At 42.8% G+C, this 24851-nt stretch overlaps 1 protein-coding gene across 3 annotated transcripts; it reads right to left on the bottom strand.

Moving 5' to 3' along the window:
• Positions 1 to 2568: 2568 nt before the first annotated feature.
• On the bottom strand, positions 2569 to 24290 carry SLC35F2 (solute carrier family 35 member F2). Of its 3 annotated transcripts, none has more exons than XM_069808252.1 (8): positions 24053 to 24287; positions 17331 to 17506; positions 16641 to 16768; positions 11315 to 11474; positions 9485 to 9641; positions 8667 to 8719; positions 7835 to 7989; positions 2569 to 3928 (listed from the first exon to the last, which is right to left on the bottom strand). In XM_069808252.1, the coding sequence occupies exons 1-8, from the start codon at positions 24211 to 24213 to the stop codon at positions 3710 to 3712; spliced, it is 1209 nt and encodes a 402-aa protein (XP_069664353.1). In that variant the 5' UTR covers positions 24214 to 24287; the 3' UTR covers positions 2569 to 3709. The 3 variants fall into 3 exon arrangements, with proteins under 3 accessions (XP_069664353.1, XP_069664354.1, XP_069664355.1); XM_069808253.1 differs by lacking the exon at positions 24053 to 24287 and adding an exon at positions 17778 to 17895; XM_069808254.1 differs by lacking the exons at positions 8667 to 8719; positions 9485 to 9641 and having other exon boundaries at positions 24053 to 24290.
• Positions 24291 to 24851: the final 561 nt, after the last annotated feature.

The following is a 24851-nucleotide window of genomic DNA, read 5'->3' as shown; positions in this document are numbered from 1 at the left end:
ACACATAACCAAGATCTAATCCTTACTTTAATTCAGATTCATAAGGTGGGATAACTGCTATTCCTCAAGCTTGGACAGCCGTAGCATTTTCTGCCCCAGACAAATAGGCAACAGCTAGTGGTTATCTAATTTAGCAAGATTATTGCCCTAGCAAAGCAATATTGTAGATTAACGTTTCAACCAGATGCGTTTATTTTTCAGCACAGTAAAGCTCATAAGTTCTCCTGACGTTTTCCAATACGTGTTCTACCATTTACTTCATTGCTCATTTGAAATGAGCAAAGCAACCCCACCAGAACTCAGCAATGAGAAAAAGACCAGCAAGTTGGGTTGAAAACATGCCAAACAGGTACATGTGATTTCTCTCTCTCACATGGAAATCTCACTAAAAAGTGTTTTTGAGTTAGGTAACCTCTGAAGATAGCTGCAAAAACACCCCTAACATTCCTCCTGTGAGCAGGGCAGGGGCAGGCTCCACTCCAGATGCCAGGGAGTGATGCTCAGGCCCAGGGGAGAGCAGATATAGGTAGGGGAGGCATGGCCCCACAGTGGGACCTGCCAGGGGAGCATGGCAGCTGGAGGAACCCTGGTGGGAAGCAGAGGATCCACTGTTTCCAGGACAACAGGATTCAGTGCCTTCTTCATCAATAAACAGGATTTCCCCAAAGCTTCCTACTCACACCAGCAGTTTCTCTTCAAAACAGTCTCAACTCATGCATAGAGCCATGAGATGGCTTCTCTTTTTAGTCGTTTCTTTCAGTTTCTCGCTGACTCGGGTCCCTGCCTTCAGCATTTGTTCCGCCCCTTCCAAAGTCACCTCTTCCCTCATCCAGGCACAGGTCGCTCCAGATCAGCACCACCGCAGATGCCTCACCCCACTTGGTCAATCCCAAACACGCTGTAAGAGCTTGTGTTAGTTGGTGCTAATGTAAAACCTCCAGGGCTGTCCCTGGGGAAGCTGCCATGTCCCCTCCTGTTCATGCCAGCACTACACGACACCAGCCAAGCAGCATCCTCTGGTGGAGCTGCTACAACATTAGCAAGCTGGTGGGCCAAGCGTCCCCTTTTATTCCTTGCTTTGGCACAAAGGAAACTCCTCCCCACCCCCGCTTTTCTTTCGATGGGAGCTATCAGAAGGGATGCTATGAACTTAGGAGCTAACTTATCTTTACTTTTTCCATTTGCCAAGGTAAAGCTTTTACCCACTGATACCAGCCTTTGATTGACCACACTTTCCATTGTGCTTCTGTTGTAACTCCAGCTGCTGCCTTGTGCTTTCTCTTTATTGCACAGTGATTACAGTTGCCATCTGTGCAAAGGGCCCTACTATTTTTCCTGAGGTGCATAAAATGAGACCAATTTTCATTCTGCACTGCATATGGGACATGCAGGCACACCAAAGAGCGCTCTCAACCACTGGACACACACAGCTAGCTGTTGTAGCAACCACCACAGAGGTGCTGAAATGCCACCCAGCGACCACAGAAAGAACATATTGCAGGCTGGGCCATAAGCTTCATCTGGGATTCATCTCATCCAATTTTAGCTGTGTAAAGGTTAAGCATCTAAAGTAATCACATATGACCCCATGTGGTCATCAAGAAAGTGTTGAGTGTCTCAACCACAGGCTGCAGTGCCATTTCAGAGATCCTAGGGCACCTCATCTGGCTTCCACAATCTGCTCCAGGTCACATGTCTCCTCTAGATCCTGGGTCCTATCTGCCAGCCCCTAGAGATGCCACAGACTCCACAGGGTGTCTCAGCTGACACTGAGGCAACTGAATCATGCCCCCCAGAGAGGCACTTTAGACAGGACCTCAGTGACTTTTTTGCATAAAACACATAACTAGCTACATTTAGGAGCTGAATCCCATCACGCACCAATAGGTGAAGAGTTCTGGAACATTCACCTATAGACCTATAGGTTTGCTTGCTGTTTGCTTTGTTACCACACACAGTTAACTATTCACACAGCTAACAGTGGGTGGGACTTAGCTCCAGGTTGTAGGCCACTCAGATTTGGCATGGAGAACTACAACTTCATCCCCAGGTGGCTCCTCTTAAGCATCTACTGCCATCAGACTTCCTTACCCCACCTGGTCTCCAGCTGCTTGTTCGTTCAGCTTTAGATGTACAGATGTCTACAGATGCACCAGTTTAGGTGTCTTAATCTGTGACCTGAATCTTACTCCAGTGGTAAAACAGAGGACAGCTGGGCCCAGATAACTCTGCATAAAACAACAGCACCTCTTCACCCTTCCTAGCATGAACTACTCAGTGAAAAGGCAATGTTCACTGCTGCAGTATCTGCTGAACGTTTGTTTTGCTATCGCTAAATAAAGTCAGGTTAGATTTTTGCTGAATTATTTTGCTTGAATAAACTATACCAGAAGTATACAAAACCAGTCGGGTCATTTGATCACCAATATCTTCAGAAAATGTCTTATTTACTTCTTATGGCAAAGCTCAGCCATTAAAAGAATCATTTGGTCAGTAAAATTAATTAATATAATTTTGAGCAATAGAGAAATTCTAGCTTAAAAAAATAAACAAACCAAGAGCCAGCTCTTCAGCTGCTGAAAACTTTATTATTTTGTTGCTTCATACACCTGAGCTATGAAGGCTTGTACAAAAAAAATAAAATAAAATAAAATCCCAGTATGGTTTTACTGATGTTAAAACCGCAGCCTCGTATTTTTTTAATCATTTACTGTAAATAGGAAGAGGGGGAGGAAAACTGCCAATGAATCTACTGAAAGCACTTAACCTTTTGGAGATTATGTCATTATTGTTGCAGTGAGGATTGGCTAAGATGCTTCAATTTTTTATGAAATGCCAATTGTATTCAACTCTTTATGCAGAAATGTGTCCCATTTCAGACAGAAATTCACTGAGAAGTGAGCTTCACTTCAAACCCTTTAGCTGTCTGATGTAGAAAAAACGTCCAGGTCTTACTGAACCAAGCGAGGGCCTCACTTTGTCTCCTCCACCTAGTGGGAATGCACCAAACAACAGGCCACTGACAGAGAAAAAGAAGGGATAATAAAAACACACATTCAAACTTCCCTTACCAACAAAATTCAAAATAAAATACTTGTAGCAGCCCCAGCTGCAACAGGGAGTGCAGCAATATGAAGAGATGAACATTTACGTGCAATGTAAGAAGCAAATCCTCCAGTGGAGGAATAAGTCCATCAGCACGTGGAAGGTGTATGTATGTAATATGGCTTGCAGAACTAGATCCCATGAGAAGCTGACTGGCTTTTGCATGATCCTATTTGAGGGTACTCAGCACTTAAGTGTGGGAACCATGGAGCCCTCAGAGCGCATCTTGCAGATTTAGGTCCTTAATGCAATATAAAACATATTTGCTCCACTTAGTGACCTGGGAGCTTGCTTTGGCTTAGTTTCCTCCCCCCCCAGGCATTTGCTGTTAAGTTAATTAAGCATTTAAAAAGAAGTGTCTCTCACTTTCCAGAGACTCCACATAAATACTACTCTGTCTTCTTCTAAGGGCCAGATTTTCTGCAAGGGTAAATCAATACAGTTTTACTGATTGAGGATCTGGCCTTAAAAAGTCTATCCAGTGCATTAAAACCAGCACAGCATGACATATGCCTTGGCAGTAGAACAATTCTCCAGATTAATATTTGAGGGAAATTTGGCAGTAAAATAAAAAAAAGTTCTATGTTGAAACGTTGCCATTTCTTTAATCAGTGCTGACCACCACAGCTTCTCCTCTTGTGAACTGTACAGTTATGGCTGGAGTTTCACTGTCATTCTCCTCGAGCTTTAGTGCAGCGTTGTCCAAGCCAGTGCTGCCGGGCTGTGGCAAGGCAGTGGGTTCTGCTGTCCGAGTTGGAGTGGAGCAATACAAGATGAAGCCCACCATGATGATAACGAAGGACAGGATGTAAAGACCTGAAAACTGGCAGAGGAAAGAAAGAGATGCATCAAGTCTTATCTGATGTAAAAACAGTCAATGCTGCCTTGTTTTAAGAATGTGAAAGCCACCCTTCCTTTTTAAAATTATTTTAATGAGGATATCACCACAATCTGTATTCAGGTCTGAAAATCAAAATTCAACAGCTCCATTCACTGACAGACTCAGGCTGCTGGCTGGTTTTCTCTGCATCTCATCCTCAACACTGTTGGACAGGGAGTTTCCTTAGGTCTACATACAAGAATCTTAACAGAGAGAACAAATGGCTTTAAACATGGTGATACTGAAGGATAGCTGTTTACACATGTGAATGCTGAAACACTGTACCCCTAAGAGAATTTTGTTTCAGCACAGCCAAATATTTCAGGTCCTGGCAAGAGAGGAATCTCTCCGTCCTACTGCAAGTCACCAGAGCAGCTGGTTCTCTGCACAGCTCTCTTAACCATCTGCAAGGCTAGATAAATGTTATTACTGGACCAAAACCAGTTTGCTCTCTACACCCAGCAAGTCCTTGAAGAGAGGGAGACTGGGGCTCCTTTTACAAGATCAGCATTTGTGCTCTGTTAAGAGAGGTGTGAGGTAAGAGTATGAACTGCTGAGGTACATCAGGCATTTGATTCACTATCATTCACTTGCCTGTTAAAAGTCCAACAATTGCCGAGAGTCATCCACCTTGACAGAAAAATAAATGCTTACTTCATAACACCAGATTCAATAATACAAAGTGTTCAAGTTATCCACAGCCAGGAACACTTTTTCAGCAGACTTGTTAAAATCCTCCACACCGCTTTTGCCAAACCACACTGATTAAACAGTAGGATGAAGGACATAGCACATCCTACATCCCACTGTCAATACTTCCTAACCTCCCAAGCGCTTCCTTAGATGTCCTTGAAAAATATGTTCTAGTTTATCAAGCAGCAGAGCTGGATGAAATGAATGGTAGGACCTGGACAGTGTACTCTGATCCAAAAAAGACTGAGGCATCTACAATTAAGGCACTGCAATTCCTAGCTGGCAGTCACTTGGCTTGGAAACCCTTGGACAGCACCATGCAAAAGGAAAAGCAGACTGAAACACAGTGGCCTTGCGATACTTGCCCTCCCTCCTCACCTTGCAGGCTGTCTGCCTGGAGGAGCTTGGACTCAAGAGTTCACTCTGCACAGGAGGAAGCACCAGGCTCTGAAGGTGTCCTGATGGAGGTGGCAGCAGTGCCCGTGGTCCTACCCCGACTGACCCACTCCCATCAAATGGGCAGAGCTTGGGTCTGTACCAAGGCACTGGCAAGACTTCCCTGGAGCACAGCCTAAGGCCATGAGCGAACATGTGCTCATATGCAAGGATGTGCGAGACTGGGTATTCACAGTAACTGCCAGACCCCCTCTCGCAGTGTGTACAAGGCAGTAGATGTCTCTAACGCGGCTCAGAATTAATTCCTCCGTGAGTGGATACACAGTCACCGAACCAGGATGCCAAAGCTGTTGCAGTGTAGCTGTGATTCAAGGCCTGCCTATGTGTTTGCAGCTATTGACACAGGTGAACCTTAACCATGCTGCTCCAACAGGCCTATGCTCTTTCTCTCTCTTTTGTTTTTTTCCCCTTTCTTCATTTTTGGGAGGGCTCAGTGGTCTCTTCCTGGTTTTTTTTTCCCTTTTTTTTTTTTTTTCATTTCAAATATTGCAGCAACTTCATTGCTTTAGACACTGATTTCAGTTGTACCTGTGCAGCTTATAATCTCATCCTCACTATCAAGCCTAAAGACTACTTTAAATGTTACTGGAGCACTGTAACTCCATCTAGTGTCTGTATTTGCAGTATACTTCCCTCCATAGGAGCTTATACAACAAAAGCATTTGGAGACCTTTTTTAATATCTTTTGAGGGATCACAGGTATCTATATAACGAGCTCATTAGGAACAACCACAGCAAAGATTCATTATGGAGTAAAAGAAAAAAAAAAGAGCTCATCAAAACAGGTATGCAAAATTCACATTTCACCTTAAACAGACATGGTTGGGGCTGAAAAGTTGAGTGCATTAGCAAAACACCGTGCACAAGTCAAAACCTTATAAATTCCTGGGCCCGGTCCCTGCTGTAGCTGCTGTATGTTTGTGCTGTTCCTGTTTCAGAGCAGGCTCAGAGCACAGCAATTCAGAGCTCTCCATGGCGCTCTCCACTCTGCAGCCCAGCCAAACCTTCAGTGGCTTGCTGTGAAATATTATCTGGTAATGGGGAATAGAGAGTGATTCCTTGCATTTTTGTTTGTAGATTCCTGTGTCCAGGAGGCTTTTTAATCCGGGAAATGTCCTGCCTGGTTTCTTTGCCCCATAGGTAAAGAAACTATATGGTTAACTTGCTAATAAGATTATCTACTGCCAAGTATTATGTTAGAAGCTGTGTCAAAATCAGGCACTCTCACTTCTTGATTCCTAAGCTATCTCAGATCCTCTGATTACAAAAGATGCGGCATTATTATTGCTACCCTATTTGCTACTTCATTGTTTCTAACCATAGATGCAAGTTCCTATTTTAATAAATATCTGAAATTCTCTCATAATACCACCCCAACATCTTTTCTTATTAATTTTTCCTTTTTGCTACCAGAATATCCCACAGTTAGTAATTAAGGGATGATCTGCTCTCAGAAAAACCTCTCCCCAAAATAAGCTAAAAATCCTGAAGAATAAAAGTTTATTATATCTCTTCCAAAGCTCTTGCTTACTTCTTCCTCTTTACTATTATGAATATAAATTTATAATCACTTCTTGAGTTAATTTACCTGGGTCCCAAAATACATGTTTGAAAGTGACTTAGAAAGGATTTTTTTAATTGTTAGGATGTAAGTATGGTTCACTTCCTACATTCATTTTTAATGGAAGCTTTCTAGCTTGGAGCAAATTTTGGAACCCAAAACAGGAAGGAAAGCTGAGCTAAGAGACTATTTAAAAGGAAAAATCTAGCTGCTGTCAGACCTTACCATTACCAGACCTCCGTGCTGTAAAATAAATTGGCCTTCCTTTTCAGAAACAAATCTGACCTAAAAGCTTCTGGCTCTTCATAATGCTGAAGAGAAAGCAACCACATGGAATAATATGAATTAAGTTCTTAAGCAAAGTTCACAATCTTCTCACTAAGCCCTTCCAGTCACCAAGCGACTGACTCAATTACTCCAATTGCTATAGTGAACTAGGTTCCCACGAATGATTCTGGATGAAAAGCATAGGGTGGAATGAAATCTTTTTAGCACTGTAATTTAGCTTGAATAGACACTACCAAAAATATTTTACAGCTCAATAAAAGTAACTGCCTTTTGGAGAGCACAGAATAATAATACATTTATGTGCATTTTTTTTTTCAGTTCCTTTAGTCTCTCCTTAGCAGTAGCACTGAGAGAGTTTGATTCTTATCCCAAGATGTTGGTAATGAACAGATTAAATTTCTAAAAGAAAATATTAATTTCTGGAAATCAAGCCAAACTGCTCCTCTCTCAGACACCAAATGCCTTTCAGGACAGGGAGATTCAAACCTTCTCTTTGGACACTTGGAGAGATGAACCAGATCTAACATACAGTTCCACATAGGGCTCACGGCAAGAACTCTACCATTTGAACACCTCGGGAAATTATTTACTATCTCTTAACATTAACTCGTAACGTATTCCATCAAGCGTGAAATCGTTTGAAAAATCGCTATCTGCCTAATGGTGCAATGCTACGTAATTAACTAAGTATGACTCCTCCTGACTGACATCTGCCAACGATGAACAATACAAGCTGCAGAAAAGTACAAGTGCAAACGACTGTTCAGAGGCTTTTAAGAACATTACGCTTTACTGACAATTTTGGAGTAAAAACGTAACTGAAATTACAGTGAAAGAATGAAGATACGTACCTTATAGAAAAAGAGGAAAAGCCCAAAGAACAGACTGTAGAGATCTGCAGTCAGAATACCCAGGTTGACTGAGGTTGCGCTGGTAACTTTAATCACTACTGGCATGAAGCTATACAGCCCAAACATACACAGGGCAAAGACTGTGAACAGTAATGCTGTAAAACAAGATGACAATTTACTCCTAAGTCATGGAATAATGACTTTAAAGAACACCAATATTCTTCAGATGCTTTAAAACTATGCATTTTTAACTTTTAGGATAAGGTGTCCGAAAAGATATGGGAGTGTAAATTTAAGAAAAACATGGAAGAAATACTTCTTTTCCAAGACTACTCTGTATTGCAAAAATTACTGTATCTATACAAGAAAGTTCTTATTCTTTCCTAGTTTAACCTAAGAGCTCACTGAAGAAATTTAGAGTCACATTTCTTAATAACACACAGTTCTGTTGAGGTCAAAATGTGTTACAAAATCCATTTTTCCAGTATTTTATTTAGGAAGGACAACAGAAAAATATTCTTGAGATGTTCCAACACCAAACACATCTGTAATTAAACAGGATTAATTTTTACTTATTTCAATTTATTTTGAAAAATTATTTCATGTTATATGTAAAAAAAACCAACTGAGCTCAAAGGTTTTAATGTTCAATCCTGCAAATCTTATCTCTTTGCTGAGCTGCAAAGTTTGCAGAAAATAAATTTGTGACAATATGATATGAATGCTGCTTCCAGATATCCAGAGAAAGAAAATGAAAACCCCAGCATTCAAAGTCTAAATTATTATTTTCCAGTGTTCTGTAAAAATGCACATCATTTTGTCATACACATACCAATTTTCCAGTTCCACTGAATTCTCATTATCTCCCTATGTTCCACAATGGCTCTAGAGTTAGAGAAAAGTTATAATACAGTAAAAAAGAAAAAAAATCATATTCAAATAGAAAAATAATTATCAAAAGATTTAGGAAATATTTTTATTTATAATCCCTTAATTTTTTGTTTGAAATTTTATTGAATGACACTAACTCCAACATCTAACAAGCATGAAAAAAAATTTCAAAATTATTTAATTCTTATGCTACTTCCCAGGCTTTTTCATCCTTTTTTATCAGTTTTACTTGATATACCATTCAAGGAAATTATTAACTGTAATGATGAGAAATGAGGGACATAAAATTGATTAGACAGACTTAAGTGCACATCGTCTCTTACTCTAATGTGGTTATTTATAAGAGTATACATGGCTTCATTTTAAACTGAAGTTTAATATGGAAGACCTCCTGCTAACAATTATCTCCTAAACTTTTCCACAGAGAAAACCCATTAAGAAACACATTCTTGTGAACACTCCTCAGTATACTGAGTGTCCTTGTGAAGATCAACAAAATCAAAAATACAGCCAAGTATCATATGTGTTCAATGCAGGATTTCACTTTAGAGTTGCTGTAATAAGATTAGTACAAATACAAAGGATATAAAACGATGCTGATCATCAACAAAAATAAAATTCAAGTGGAGGGACTCCCATATAGGCCAAATGCAGATGTAACACAGAATTAATTTAATAACAACAACATCATTTCATGGTAGACAAGCAATCATCTGTAGAAATTCTTAATTAGTTTTAAAATAAATATTAGATCCTTACAGCTGTAGACCGCTGATAATAGTCCCAAACAAGCCCACCATTCCTAGAAACTCCACTCTGCTCAGATTTTTCACAATGTACTCCTCACTCACATTAGAAATGGCATACAAAGAAGCACCAAGAAGCACTAAGACATCTCCAATCACCACGTCACTACCTGTACAGAAATATTAATCCACAATAAGGGTAATGCTGCAAACACTTTTTAACTTTCCTTAAAAAGACAAGCAAATTTATCTCTAACATGTCTACCTTCCTAGCGCCTTCCAGGGTAAGGGGAAAGGAAACATCTCCTGCGTGTACAGACAAGTGGCTTGGTGTCTGAGCACGGACTCTGCTACCTGCTCACCTCACCCTGGAATGAGCTAAACCTGGCATTTAAATCCCATCCTGACCAAGCCAGTGCTGTATAGCCTGGTCTAATTCTACTTCTGCTGACCTTAGGCACTGCAGGGACCTGAGAAAACTCTCAGCTAGAGAAGCTCTCCACCTTTCTGAATATTGCCCCTGCTTTTGCAGTCAGGCCTGATTCAAGTCTTGCTAAAATCAGACTATTGATTTCAGCAGGACCTGGACTCAGCTTCAGGTTTACGACAGGTCTTAAGTGGGCACTGCAGACGGGTGGTACCATGTGTCCTGCTACGATTTATTTATACTGTGCAAATGGGACTCCCTCCAATACAATCACTCGTCAAGTAAATGCCATTATGCATCAGCTAAATAGCAAGAGGATCGCTGTTGTTTAAATCCTTGAATTGATTTAAAATTTCATTCCCTGAGCCAGTTGGCAATCAGTAAAAAAATATGTCTAAAATATGAGGGTAAGCTGTAGTAAGGACACACAGGTCAGCAAATAAAGCACAACTGTCTTAAAGCCTTGGGGAAAGGTTTTTCTCTCTCAGGACTGAGATACTTGTACCACACAACATTAAAGCTAAACCTCAGTTTGTCTTGTCTTACCTACAGCAAGGCCCCAAAATAACACCAAACAGGCTTATCCCTAGGCTGCCTGATGAAGGCAATGCCCTGAAATTTACCTTGCTGCATACCCCCTGGGTCTGAAAATTCAAAATTCTTACTCAAAGTAAGATCGCTATGATACAGGTTGATTTAGGTATCTGCCATAGAGAAGACGAGACCTGCCCTTATCTGCACCCAGCTGGATCCTGGTCCGCAGAGCCCAGCCTCTCTCCCAGAGGTCCCAGGAATCCCAGCATCCTGCTCATGTCTCCTCTTGCTCTCCCATAGTAAGCCTCTGCTTTCCAGGCTGTGACCTGTGGGCCTTGGGGATATGTGGAGCATTTCTGTTGGGTCTGCCAAAGATAACTCAGAGAAGTCAGCTGCTGCTGAGTAACTTTTTATTTGCTACTTGTGCTTATAGAAAACTGCAAATCAGAGAAGTCTGGCTGCCAGCAGGCTGATATCATGTACGCAAGACAAGGTTTGCAGGGAGAGGCAGTACCTTTTATTAGACCATCTCACATAATTAGTAAAAGCGAACAAGCTTTCAAGAATGAGGGCTTTCATCAGGTCTGATGAACAGCAGCAAAATTTAAGCTTAATTTAAGCTTTAGTGTTTCTCTTTTAAGGTGGAAGAACTAATCCAAACCTACAAGCAAAGAAATTCGACAGCTCCCTACAAAATCAGCATCTCCTCAGCCACTATCTTCTTGGACAAGAAATACAAATAGCAGCATGTCTTCTCCTCTTCTCTTTTAAAATAAAACTACATCCACTCCCCCTGCATTTGCTCCTCCTACTCCTTTACAAGTTAGCCCACCATGGGAACCATCTCTCCGCTCTTCCCCCCCACAATAAAAGACTCCTTACCTTCACTGTCCTGCCTCCCTGCCAAAATGTCCGCACCCACCATTGTTCCTACACCCAGCAAACAGACGGCAACAGCAAGAAAATGGATCAGCCTGTATCTTGCACGGAGAATGAACCATGACAAAGCCATCAGCACAGGAATCCCGAAACAGTCCAGCAGCTGTGTGTACAGAGAAATAGTTTGCATTAGAAACCCACCCCAAATCTGGATTGCACTATCCTGAAAGCGAATGTACAGGATCTTACTTTCCATCACTGTCAGATGTTATTGAAAGCCACAAAGCAACCCCAGCAGATTCATTTAAAAAGGGGGTCAGACCCACATTTTACCATGAAAAGAATTTTGCAAGTGAAGGAGGAACTGGGGTGGGGGTCCACTCTCTCCTGATAGGAAAGCACTGATCCAGAAACTCTTCTAATGATAGACCTAATCAATCTTTGCAGCTTCACAAATGAATGCTAGGATGTCGCTCTGAAATCGTGTTGCTCCCCATGACACCAATGCAAGGAGGTGGTTCACCGATGTTTCCTTTTCTCCCCAGCAGGTTTCGTCTAGGTTGTCTTTTCACTCCTCAAATCTCTAGAATTTAGGGCTCCATGTACACAAAATAAAAATCTGGAACTACTGAAGGATACAAGTAATCTGATTTTACATTGAAGTGATTAGGACAAGAATCTGACCTTGCAGTTTTGGTTTCGATTTTTGGTACGTGTGCTGGAAGCCATGGGCAAAATCGGTAGAAGGAAGACAGGAAGGGAAGAACAGCTTTCCTGAAGTCACCTTCCCAATCTTCCAGCTTCCCACAAAAGCACATACAAGCCACCAGTGCTTTTTCATTACTCTGATAGAGCTGACTCTCGACTGATCAGAAGTAGGTAACCCACTCTAATTCACCCATGCCCCAGCAGCAGGACATACAAGGCAGCTGGAGTTTCAAAGCACTTCAGATGTGTTTGCAGACACTGCCCTGAGCAGACTGAACAGCTATGGTTCAAGGATGCCTGCACTCCATAACAAGCAGTGACACTGACTTCTTTCCTTTATTATCCCCTCTGTGTATGTTCCTAAAATCCTACGTCTCTCTGCCTTGCTGCTAGACTCGCCCATCTTCCACCCATTCTCCTTTATTACAGAAAATATCAAGACTGAACTGTGTACTTAATACAGAAAAATATGCCACAGCATAAGATGGGCATAATGTTCTAGAATAATCAAATAATACCAAGAACATTGAGCTAATCATAATTGGTTTAATATTTAATTGAACAAAACATACTTTATTTCTGAATTTGTCTGGAGGAAAAAAGGGTGTATTTTCTGACCTGCCTTGGTAGAGTGCCGTGAAACTGTGTAAGGGAACGGTCTACAGCAGAACTTACAGTCAGCCTTCCAAAGACTGCTCACAAATTACTCTCAAATGTCAGCCCTTAAATCTTGGCCCTCTTGAAGTCCCTACAAATTGTTAGGTCCACGTCAATAGGACTGGGCCATAATCATTACAATCAAGACAAGAGCCCTTAGTCCTTAATGTTCATTGCCAACCTCTGCCTGCCTAAGTGCACCACTGCAGTTGTCTTCTGTGCTGGCTTCCGTTAGTTCAGCTGTTGTCCCCAAGGGTTTTAACCAAACTCGTAAGACTTTTATGATACGTCTGGTTTTATTTGTTCATAACTGCATATATTAAAGTCTTACAAGCATAGCATGAAGGGAAGTTATTACAGATTAAATCCATCTATTTGTCTTTGCTCCTTGGATTGCCTCCAGCTTGTCCAGTCTGTAAAGCTCAAAAGCACTTGTATGTACTGTATTATGAGACACTGCAACCACACAAGTCCTAATAAGTGATACCACATATTCCAATACAACTTTGCTCTACTGAAAAATATCATGCTGCAAGTTTCTATCTAGTCATAGGCCTTTTTCTCTATCTTACTTTTTCTTTCTTCTCTATTCTTACCTCAAGAAAAAACCTTCTAACATTTCCTCCAAATTTGACTGTTTTGATTAGTATCAAACAACAAGAAATACTGCAAACATTAGAAAGCAAAATGTATACCTCCCTGGTAGTAGACATCTCTTCTACTAATAAGTAAGCTTTCACTTCCCCATTAACTGAGATGTTACCACATAGCTTTCCAACCTCCAAGCAGTTTTTCAACCCAAACAGAAAGAGTGGAAGAAAAACCCTTTAAAAAAAATTTCTTAATTAGGATGTAAAGGGAGTAGTACATAATGAGCCAGAAGCTCTTTCAGGAACGCCAGATGGGGAATTGCTTCATCCAGACCAATAACATACTGTACAGCTCCAGCATCCTGGTTAGAGGACTTGCAGCCAGGACACACAGGCACCAAATGATGAAGAACACGCTCTGGTAATCTGTTGCAGGAGACAATTATACTCAACTACAGTCAGAAGAAATCTGATTTCCAACTCCTGGATCTTGGCTTCCCTTCATCTACTATGTTACAGAGCTCTTTGGTGGAAAATGCTCTCTTCTGTACAGGATCAAGATCAAAGAGGTGCAAAGCAGATGTAATACTGCAATGAATTGTATCAATGGAACCATTTAAAAGAATAAAGTGTATTTATTCAAGTTTTATGACATTCACAGCAGTACTGCAGTGCTGATTACTACTGCCAGTAGAGCCTCAGCAAACTCTCATCTTATTCAATTCTAGCCTGTATTTTACAAGGGAAAAAAAACCAAAACAACAAAACCCGGTGATTTGATTTACAAATGTTTTGACTCAAGCCAGGCTTTGGCCACACTGTTTATAGGAGGTTTTAAAGGCAGGGCGAGTAAATTATTAATTAATATATGGTTAATAAATTATCATAGACTATTGGAGGTCATTGGTTCGCTTATAATTGCCAGCTCCACACAGCTTTCTGAGTAAGAAAGCTCAACAGCTCATCCTGCTCGCTACCCTGCAAGGCTTCCTTAGGGCAACCTCCAGCTGAGCCCCAGGGGCTCATCCTGCATTTTCTCCTGTTGAGGTTAACACTCTTCCATCAGCTGCTATTCTGTCAATAGCCGCCTATAAAATGCCTCCACTTAAATTATCTACAGAGCAAATGCTAATTGTGCCCACTAGCATGTTAACAACATGAAACCACAGCTATGCTGCTTTTTTTTTTTTTTGCCATGACATATGTGGTCAAACAACAGCACAGTCAAGTCCTGCCACAAGACAGAAGGACACCAGCAGCAAGAAGTCTCCATGGCATTGCCTCAGCCACAGCCAAACAGAAGGAGTTCAGTTGTGAACCAAAGTCTTTTTCTTTGTTTACAGAGAAATGAGAGCTGCCATCCCAATGTTATCTCCTTAAAAATCTCCCAACCCTTTCCATGCAAAGCTGGTATTTGATAAGTAAAGGAAAATCAGTTCTGTTCTTGTGTTCATGAGTGAGAAAATACATGGAAGTTCCCTACTGAGCTGAGAAAACTTATCTTTGAAGAAAAGTTCCATAGGGTTGAGCTGAAGTTCCAGCCAGCCAGCATTTTAACAGTGATTACCCTGTATTCAGGAAGGTGCCATATACTCCTGCGTTGCTTTTATGCTCCCTGGGCATCGACTCACAGCCAGTACTGCAGACAAGCCATCAGGCTGGGTGCTCCGAACCACAGGTTCTGATGTAGCTGCAGAACTGCTTGCTACTGACAGACAGCAAATGCCTTGCACTAGAGCAAATCACAGGCTTTTTTCTTTGTCCTGTATCTCATTTCTGACAGTGGTGAGAAACTGGTGACTTCAGAGAATGTGCAAGAAACCTTACGACAACAGGCAGTTACAACAAATTCACAATTACTGAACTGACACAAAGCAGCATCAGTCTGAAGGTTACCACACCGAAAAAAGGTTCAGCAAATGCTTGAGTTTGGCAACCGGACAGGACAACCTACTCTATCTATTCTTTCTTAATTTCTATGAAAGAAATCATGGGAATAGCTTTACTACTTCTGAGAACTTGGATTAAAGTCCTGGCTTTTTCAGCTGCAAAGTATATGATCAAACAGTGTCTCAGTTATCAGCTTAACATGATCCTGAGACTGAAATGTCTCTTAAAGCTTTGATTTCTTAGGCATTTATTTGTAAGGAAATTAATGGCCCAATGAGTCATAGCACATAAGTATGAAGTGAAATGTAACAATAATAATCCAACAGACACATGTTACTAGTTTTTAAGTAGCAAAGAAAAGTTACTGCAGTTCTCTAAAGGGAGCCCAGACCACAGGATTTTATTGCTTTACAGGTAATTCTTTTAAATATTAACCCTGGTTAGGTTGACTCCTAAACACTCCTTTCCAACTAACAGCCAATTTTGTACAGTACGTTATTTTTCTATTCAGGTAAGTGGGGCCATGACCCCAGCCACAGATCCAGTGGCACAGGCTGGCACAGCCCCAGATACACTCCCTCCTTGCTTCTGCATCATGTCCCTCCTTGTTCCAGCAGCAGCTGTGGAGCCACACAGCGAGCTAACTCGGGCCTGACACCACTTGCCAACAGTCCAGCAAAAGGCAGGGTTTACTCTGAATTTACTCAGTGCCCTGAGCCAGTTTGCTCATGGGATTTGGCCATGCAAGGTCAGGAGCATACAGCTGGAAGCAGGAAGAAGGTACCAACCTTCCAGCCACTTATGTCTGTGTAGGGTGACAAAGAAACCCCAGCCCTAGCCCTCCTGCTCGTAGAGCTATTTCAGAACCCAAGATTTATCCTAGTGCAACGACGCAGCACCAAGCACTGATGTTGCACAGGACGTCTACTGTCACTTCAGGAGCCTGGCACGCTGACCTCCCTTCCATCTCTTCCAGAGAGGGGCCTGAACTGAAGCGCCACATCCAAAAGCCAAAGGGCTGGTCCCTCACTGCCTGGTCAGCAACACCAGCTAACTATCAGTATGTCCTCACATGTGGGGTTACACCTCGCAATGCCTCCCACAGCTTCTAGGACTAGGCAAGAGATCTACCTTGCTCTCATCAGCAAGAACCTGTGCTGTGTGAGTGTTACCTGGTCGTAAATCTTCACATCAGGAGAAAAACCCTGAGTGGCTATCAGCAAACTTGTAGAAGTGCTTTCTATCAAAATAATTAGAGTTCAACTCAAGAGCTGGCACTGGGTAATACCAGCCAATTTTCTCTGCTTCCTGGAAATGTTATTCATGAGGCAGGATGCTCTTCCCTGTACTGCAGGGAGAAAATAAATATCAGAAAGTTTTTTCAGGCTTAAATAGCTTCCATGTCTGTCCTATGAATCTCATTTTAGAAACTGGTCCAAAACTGCAATGAAAGCAACAGTTCAAAAAGAGAGACCGGTTCTTACCTGCACACTTGTGAGGGTCGTGTATTGGTAGGCTTTTACAATCATGTAATTGGCTTCAACATCAGCCAGTCCCAAAAAAATATACTTCCACCACCTCTGTTTCAAAATTTGCCAAAGACTGTCACTGCCTGTTTAGAAGAAAGCAGCAATCAATATGTGTTTCTTTCCAACCAAAAGTTGCATAGAATGTTGTTGTATGCTTTTTAGAAGCATAAATAATACTGAGATGTTCAATTTCAGTTGCCCCTGCTCAAGAAAGATACAATAGCAGCAAAATGCAGCCTGAGAGGAGACAATGCAAATGGTGAAAGGCACAGAAATTCTTCCACATGAGGGAAAAAAACCACAAGACCAGAGTTGTTTAAAGAGTAAATTAATAAGAATAGGACAACTACTAAATGGCCTCTGGTAAAGAAGCGTGTTACAACAAAGCCTATTTTCCCTAATATAACATAGGACTTGAAACCAAACAGCACATAATTTTAAACAGATATGAAATGAAATCAAATTAAATGCATATTTAACCTGTGAAATTCATTTCCATGTGTTATTACAAAGCAGGAATTTCAGCAGGAACTTTAAAAAACTAGGATGAGTATTGAGTTCTTTAGTTTCAAAATCTGAAAGGGAAATGTAGACAAGAAAAAAAAAAATTATGAACCAGAATCTCCCATCCCATATTTCACATACCAGTCCTAAATGCCAGCATTGTTGTATAAACTAGAAGCAGCAAAGAATAGTTGATAAAACTTTGAAACATTGGAGTATTCACTTGGTATTGTTCTGCTAGATACTGGCTTGTAACAGCAGTCCCACAGATAAACAAGGAGAGCATCTGGCCCAGAATTATTGTTTTCAGAATATGCCTGTGAATATAAAAGAGAACACAGTAAGCTTTGAATTAAACTTTCAAGGTTTTAAAAAAATATTTGCTAGTTGTTCAGGGAAAATGCCATTTTTTAGATTGACACTATTCTTTTTCTACTCCCTATCAATGTTGTTCTGATTTACCGGTAAGCAGGGTTTTGTCTACACAGATCTAGCCTAAGCTCATGACAGCCATATAAGAAGTGAGGCCAGTTCAAACCGCCAGTGATGGAGACTGCAATAATTTGCAAGGATCTTCAAGCAGCTCACCCGGGCAGGCTCAAACCAATGGCAGGATCTATTCTCATCAAGAGAGGTTTTGTTACACATGGCCTGAGTTAAATCCTTCATCCTCCACTGAATCCCATGTTGACTTTGGTCAACAGAAATCTGCAATGTGGAGATAAGGCATGACTGCCTTCAGGCCGTTCTGAGAGCTGAGTCTTTGAAAGTGAGCTGAGACCCTAAGCTGAGCAGTGCTGAGGAAATACAAACAGCCCGGGTTGGAAGGACCTCAAAAGATCATCTGGTCCAACCTTTCATGGGAAAGGGAGCCTGGATGAGATTACCTAGCATCCTGTCCAGTCACATCTCTAAAACCTCCACCAATGGGAACTCCACCACATCCCTGGGGAGGTTGTTCCAGTGATTGATTGTTCTCATTGTAAAAAAATGCTTTCTTAAAATATGAATTGTTATAATTAATACTTATTGTGGATTTTTTTTCTGCTATATTCCATCATACACTGCTGTAATTGAGGATGGAGTTAAAAACACATTTTGGCCAAAGATCATGTTAGCATTTACAACTCCTTTTAAGTCCAACCCACAGCTGGGCAGGGCAGGTAGGGAAGCTCATGCTCTTTTAGTAGCAATTCTTCCCTTAATAGAAAGTGAACCATTCCAGAGGCTCCTAGACAAACAGGGATACACATAGATTGCTGTGTATCTTTTGGCTTGCTGTTTTCCCTGCCAGTGGAGCTATGCAGATTTGTACCACCCCAGTCTCTGCCTGCATAGTCACAATATGCAGTGAGAAGGGCTCAGTGCTGTGCTGTCTGTAGAGGTCTGCAAAGTTCATGTCTAAGTTGTTTACTCTGAAGACTAATGATGAGAATTTAACTGTCTGCACAACTGATTCATTTGTTCCTACTCAAAGTAATCAAGCAAGAGAAGAAACAACCCCATTAGGATTCTGCACCTGCCCCGTGCCCACATCTCTCCCTGATGATTTCTGGCAGGGCATGCACATGCCATGCACACCATGTGACAGTAACACTGGTTGTTTTCCCAACGTGGGTGACTTCAATGTAGTAAATACCAGCTCACCTAGCTATGCTGTGCAATCCAGCTGTCAGGCAATGAGAAAGGTGTGTTCAAGCTAAAGCCAACTACAATCATACAGTCCATCTCTCCTTTTGGAAGGGAGACATCTCCTTTGCACAGATTCTAATTCAGCTGCATGAATCTCATTTTCAATTCAGCCTGACACCAAAGCTCTTCTGACTTTAAAAATGCTGCTAGGCACATTTTTCTCTCCAAGTCCATTTTGATGAGACAGCAGATCTCTGTGAAGTCCAGCCATGCTGCACTTCTAAGAGATTCACGCCCCACATATTGCTACAGCTTGTCTTGCCAATCGCAGCAATGGTGCATATCCACACTTTAAGTATTCATAGATCATGTGACAATCTTGTAAGGTCCTATCCAGCCTCACGTGAATAACTCACTCTGGTGCATGAAAGAATGAACATTCTCATTTCTAGCATTTTGAATGCTGAAGTAAGCAACAGAGACTGTATTTCAGCTAGAAATTTATCATGGCTACTTTATAGCACAGCATTAACTATAAATAGTGCTGTAAAATACATACATGTCTTGCATAAATACATACATAATATATAAACACATACATGTATTTTTTATATATATGTATTTGTATGCAAAAAAAAAACAAAATAAAAACCAAACTTTGAAGCTACCTCACTTCTATTATATTGAGCTTCTATTTATTCTGGTCAAAGATTTGATTGCACTATTTGGTGAACAAATCAGCAATGACCATGACAAGTTCTGGCTGATTATTCTGACTGATGCAGAAATGTCTTTTTACATTCATCTAAAGAATTAATTTCATCAGGTGCTGTTAAGAAGATTTAACATACGTTAGCTAAAATTTCAGGGATGAGTCTACCCCCTCCCTCAAACAAGCATGAACGATGGTTCCAGCTCACCCTTTGCCTGCCCTGTGAACTCTGGCTCCTTTGCAGGAGGCAAGACCACAGAAGATCCATTGAAATGTCAAGGAAGAAATAATGTGGTAAACAACACATGAAAAACGTGGTTCCAGGGATTTAAAAAATACATATATACATTTTATTATTCAAATAAAGAGTTTCTTGCTCCAAACTAGCAGAAAATATTTCTTCTTTACCCTCAGTGCAGGAGGCACAGAGCAAGCCTTTAGCTTGCTAAAGGACTTGGACTAAACTCACCCTGTGCTTGGACTAGCTGGGACGAGGGTGTGGAAGTGGGGATCATACCTGAGCAGAGGTGTGACTGGGCAGAACTGCTGCAATTTTACAGGAGCAAAGCTGTGAAGCCTGCGTAGTCCACAAAATGAATTGTGCTCATCAATACGTTACCAGGAAAGGTTAAAGCTGCCTTGGTCAGCAGAAGCCCTGCTCTCCTGGATGCAGACTCCCCTTCACCCATCTCCTAGGTGGTGGGTGCCACAGACGGGCAGAAGCACAGGCAATAAATACTACTCCACAAGCATCTAGCTTGTTTAACACGGACTTCTGTGGGGGTAAGGTTTTAAACATTTTCCTCCAGGACATGGTATGCAAGGGGTAGCTTTGCTTCTCCTGAACTACAGCACCCTCTCTATAGGGGAGGCCTGGACTCTACATGCCCAGTGTTTTGGCAAACTGGATAGTCACCGTGTTCCAGCGAGAGGGTAAAAGAGGGAAAATCTACTGCCATTCAAATTTGCTAACAATTGATCAGCTTCAACCATCGTTTATTAAAAACAAGAAAGACCCAACTGCCCTCTTGCAGTGGAATAACTCCACTAAGCCAATCCTCAGCTTTTCTAATAACTAACTTTCTCCAGTTTAAAGTACCTAGGGAATTATCTCCTTGCATTTTTGCATATGGGAAGAGACGCAGGTTCAGAATCTACAGAACTGTTTGCTTAGTGGTTATTACACCAGCAACCATTGCTATTTAGTTAATGTATGTCTCGGCAGTCCTGCAGCATTTACTTCTACAGTACCAAAGTCATCTGATAAGGCAAGCAGGCTTCATCCTGCCTCATTCCTCATTTTTCTCTATTTTAATTCAGTGATTTTTTTCTTCCCTGAAGAGATTCAAAACGCTAAGATCAAAACAGCCACATAAAGACATTGTTCACTGACAGTGGAAGGCTGCCTTCAAAAAATGTCTTCTGTGAAACCAAAAACACTACATTTCTAGCAACTTTCTCAGCTGTGTGTAAAATAACACCCTTTTGCCTTGACACACACACACACCACCCCCCAACACCAGGTGAGAGCCTCAGCAGGAAGCAGCAATGGTTTCCCCTCACACCATTTGCCAAGGTGTCAAAATGAATTTCTTCAAATTGCGAAGGTGACGCTGTGTTCCTGCACTGGGATCAAGGCAGCAAGACAGCAGTTTGAACAAAGTAAGATGACCCTCATTAAATATGGGCTCAGGAGCCTTATTATTTCAGTGCCCACTAAAGTCCCACAGCAAATTTTAAAAAGAGTGTTTGACCCTCTGTAAAACTTGAGAGCAAACTTTAAATCCTATTGGTTTCATTTTGCAAGACAATTTCTTATAAGAAAAATACTTCGAAGACATAAGTTTCCTTTCATTCTGGTATTGACAGGAGTATTGATGACAATAATTTCCTTATTAATAATTTATCATCATTTTTTGAAATATATTAACTTTTCTGTGCCAGAACTTGATTCTGTCTGCTTTTTTTTTTTTTAATGCATTGGTAAGGAGTAAATCACTTTGGACTCTCAGATGACATAAGGTAACTGGTCTGAAATGGCCTTTTAGTTCTACAGTTTGGGGGTTTTTTTGTTGTTTTTTACTGCTTGGTGGTTGGCTGCCAAGAAATTACTCCTCCTCACCCTTCAGCCGCCATATCTTAGCTAGCTTTATCTCTGGCTATGAGCAAAACTAGGAGTCATTTGGGGATTTTTTAGAACATGAAAGTTTGCCACAAATTGGTCTAAAGCTAATGCTGAACAACGTGCGGCTCTTGACAACATGAGAAAGTCAGGCTGGCTTTCTTCTGCATTTCGCATGGAGCCAAAGAAAAATACTCCTAGATATTAAAATACAATCAGAGTCTCTATCTGAGGAAGTCAAAGAAAGTCTAATAAGCCCACAGTTAACAATTTTATTGGCTATTAGTTTAATAAACCCTATAATTTTAATGTGATTTTAAAAATGAAAATAAATATAGCTTTTCAAAAATTAAATTTGTGCCACCAGTTAAACACTAACAGGCAAAGCCTGGCAACACTCTTCACAAAGAATTTACTTGCACTTCAGCTTTAACAATTAATCCTTCCTGAATGGGGGATGGGGGGAAGAAGAGACCATTTCATTTGAATAATCTCACATTTTCATGCAAGTAGTTAAAGGAAAATGCAGCTTCAGACTGAAGCCATATTCCAACATGATTAGCAGATAGCTCAGGACAGGAAACCAATATTTTTAAGAACTAACATTTTTAGAAGTTAGTGTTTCAATCTTCTGCTTTGAAACTGAGTTCAATCTAATTTGTAAAAGGTAAGAAACAGAAAAGACTTGTTTTGTTTCAAGAATCAGAAAGCATACCTTCTACTGCTTTCACCCCCCCCCCCCCAAAAAAAAAAAAAATCTAGCTTATTACATACAAGTATTAAACCTTCCAATGATTCAGAAAGGCCTCTAACAAAACTGAAGTGGCTGAGCCTCTAGCCACCTGGGGAAAAAAAAAAAAAAAGAAGGAAAAAAAACCCCCATCAATTCAGTATCTCAGACAACACTTTGCTAAAGTCAGTGAGAGCTCTTTATTTTCTTTCAAGTACCACCAACAGATTCATTTAGTATAGCCCTCTGGCAACATTTTGGCAAAACTACTAGCACAGGTGAGGCTACTGAACAGTTCAACAAGTTCCCATCTTGTCTTTTTGGGCATTCCTGACAGGCAGGAGGAATGAAAAGATAAAAACTTATATCCAAGAGAAAAGCAGGCTTTGGCCTCTGGAATAAGACTCTGCTTGGCCAGCACACACCTCCACACAGTCCAGTCACCAGACTCCGGCTTACGAGAGCGAGGCTGGCAGGACAGCCAGCACCTCCTGTTTGTCAGCCAAGGATATCTGATGCAATAGTTATTAGAGACCAAACCTGGAGCCCCCAAAAAGCCTTTTAAACAGGGATTTTTTTTTTTTCCCTCAGATGGAAACCAAAGCTGTGAATGAACAGTAGCTCTTGCAGGCTGGAAGTCAAAGGAGGTAGTTCTGCTCTCACAAAAGGCAGTGCTTCGCAAGTACCAGCTTTGGGACGCATGCGATGCCTGCACAACTTGGCAGAATTTTTTTTCCTCAAGTTTTCCATGCTTAACCAGTGCTCGCATTTTAAGTTATATACTTCAACGGGTCTCTATCCTAAGCTGATTCAAGGAAGGAGGGAAAGGGGATATTGGTCATTCTGGACTCCACACCTCATCTCAGCTATTTTGTTCTGTTATCTTCTCTGCCCCCCATGACCTGTTCCTCACGACAATGTTGATAAAAGAGTACAGAACAGACAGAAGTACAGAAAGATAGGAAATAGATAAAAATAGAGGAAAAAATAGGAAAACAGGAAAGTATTAAGCCAGAATTACTAAAAAAATCAAGTGTGTGCATATGTGAGATCACGCTCTCAGTTTAACAAAATCAAATACTTCACTCGCTAATTCTACACTTAGCTGGAGTGACTTCACATTCTCGCACAACAGCAGTTACGGGCTGCAGCCCGGCTGTGCTTCCACAGCAGCCCGGCTATCAGAACACCCTCTCCCCGCAGCCCTCCACCAGCGGAAGCCAAAACTCCGCCGCCTGCCGCCCGCACCCCGCCGGCCTCACCCCTGCCAGGGCGACGGCCTGTAAAGGCTCGCCCGAAGGTCCAAAGCCGTGCTCAGCCCCACGCCCCGCTCCCAGCGGCGACCCCGTGCCCGCACCCGGGCGTCCTCCGCGGCCGGTGCCCCACGGCGGCGCTGGCTCCGGGCAGAGCATCACCCAGCTTCTCCCGGCGGCACAGATAAGCCACCGCATCCTCGCCGCCTTATCGGCCGAGGACACAAAGACTGTTTCCCCCTTCCTTCCCTACCTCCCGCCGCCCGGGGTGGCGGAGGGGGGGGCGACAGCGACCCCGGCCCGCGGCACGGCCCCCCCCCCGCGCCGCCCCGGCCGCGGGGGCAGGCAGGCCGGCGCTGCCCGGCTCCACGTGGAGGCCGGGGCGGGGAGGGGGGGCCGTGGCCGCGGACTCACCAGGTGCAGAGCTTGGCGCCGAGCAGCGCCAGCAGCCGGCGCGGAGGGGAGGCGGCGGCGGCGGCCCCGGGCGGCGGCTCAGACCTGGGAGCAGCGGCCGCCGCCGCAGCAGCAGCAGCAGCAGCACCGGGCGGCGGCGCGCCGGCATCGGCCGCCTCCATGCCCCGGCCCTGCGCCCGCCGAGACGGAGGAAGGGAGGGAGCTGCGGAGGCGGCGGGCAGCGCCCGCGGGAGGGAGGAGCGGCGGCAGCGGGCCGGAAGAACAGAGCTCCACTGGCGGCGGACGGGCCGGGCCGAGCTTTGTGCCCGCCGAGAGGCCGCCCCCAGGAGGGGCACGGCTCGTCCTGGGGCGGGGGACGGAGCTCAGCCGCCCGCCTTGGGATGCCTCTCGCGTTCCTTCCGCTTAGCGAGCCGCAGCTCCGCTCCGCAGGTTCCCTTGCACCCGCTGGGTGTAGGTCGGAGCGGAAGAGCAGCCAAGGGCTGCTCCAGGAGCGCTCAACGCGAGGTTCGTGTTCCTGCTCTCCAGCTGAGGCAACCTGCGGGGCTTCCCGGCAGCAGCCCCAGCCTAGTGCCCGGGTGCGGGTCCCTGCAAGGCCACTTTGGCCCCAGCCCCGGCCAGAGACTTCGACCCCCAAGACACGTGGAGGCCTGACTGCAGCTGGCCCCGTGCGCAGGCAGTGCAGGTCTCATCTTTCTTGCAGTTACGTGAATCAAAGTTACTCTAAACCCTTAAATTTTAGTTTCTCCCTGCTTTGTGTGCAGCCTTGAGCTCCTCTATTTCTAAGGCTTCAGCTCCCACC

Source organism: Haliaeetus albicilla, chromosome 20 (assembly GCF_947461875.1).
Source record: "Haliaeetus albicilla chromosome 20, bHalAlb1.1, whole genome shotgun sequence".
NCBI classification, from domain to species: Eukaryota; Metazoa; Chordata; class Aves; order Accipitriformes; family Accipitridae; genus Haliaeetus; species Haliaeetus albicilla.
This window is presented reverse-complemented; position numbering and strand designations above follow the sequence as displayed.

Coding starts and splice junctions, on each gene's coding strand:
- SLC35F2 (XM_069808252.1), bottom strand. CDS start 24,213: ATGGAGGCGGCCGATGCCGGCGCGCCGCCGCCCGGTGCTGCTGCTGCT. Junction 8,720..9,484: donor ATTATCAGCGGTCTACAGCT/GTAAGGATCTAA, acceptor CTCTAACTCTAG/AGCCATTGTGGAACATAGGG. Junction 7,990..8,666: donor TCAGTGGAACTGGAAAATTG/GTATGTGTATGA, acceptor CTTGTTTTACAG/CATTACTGTTCACAGTCTTT.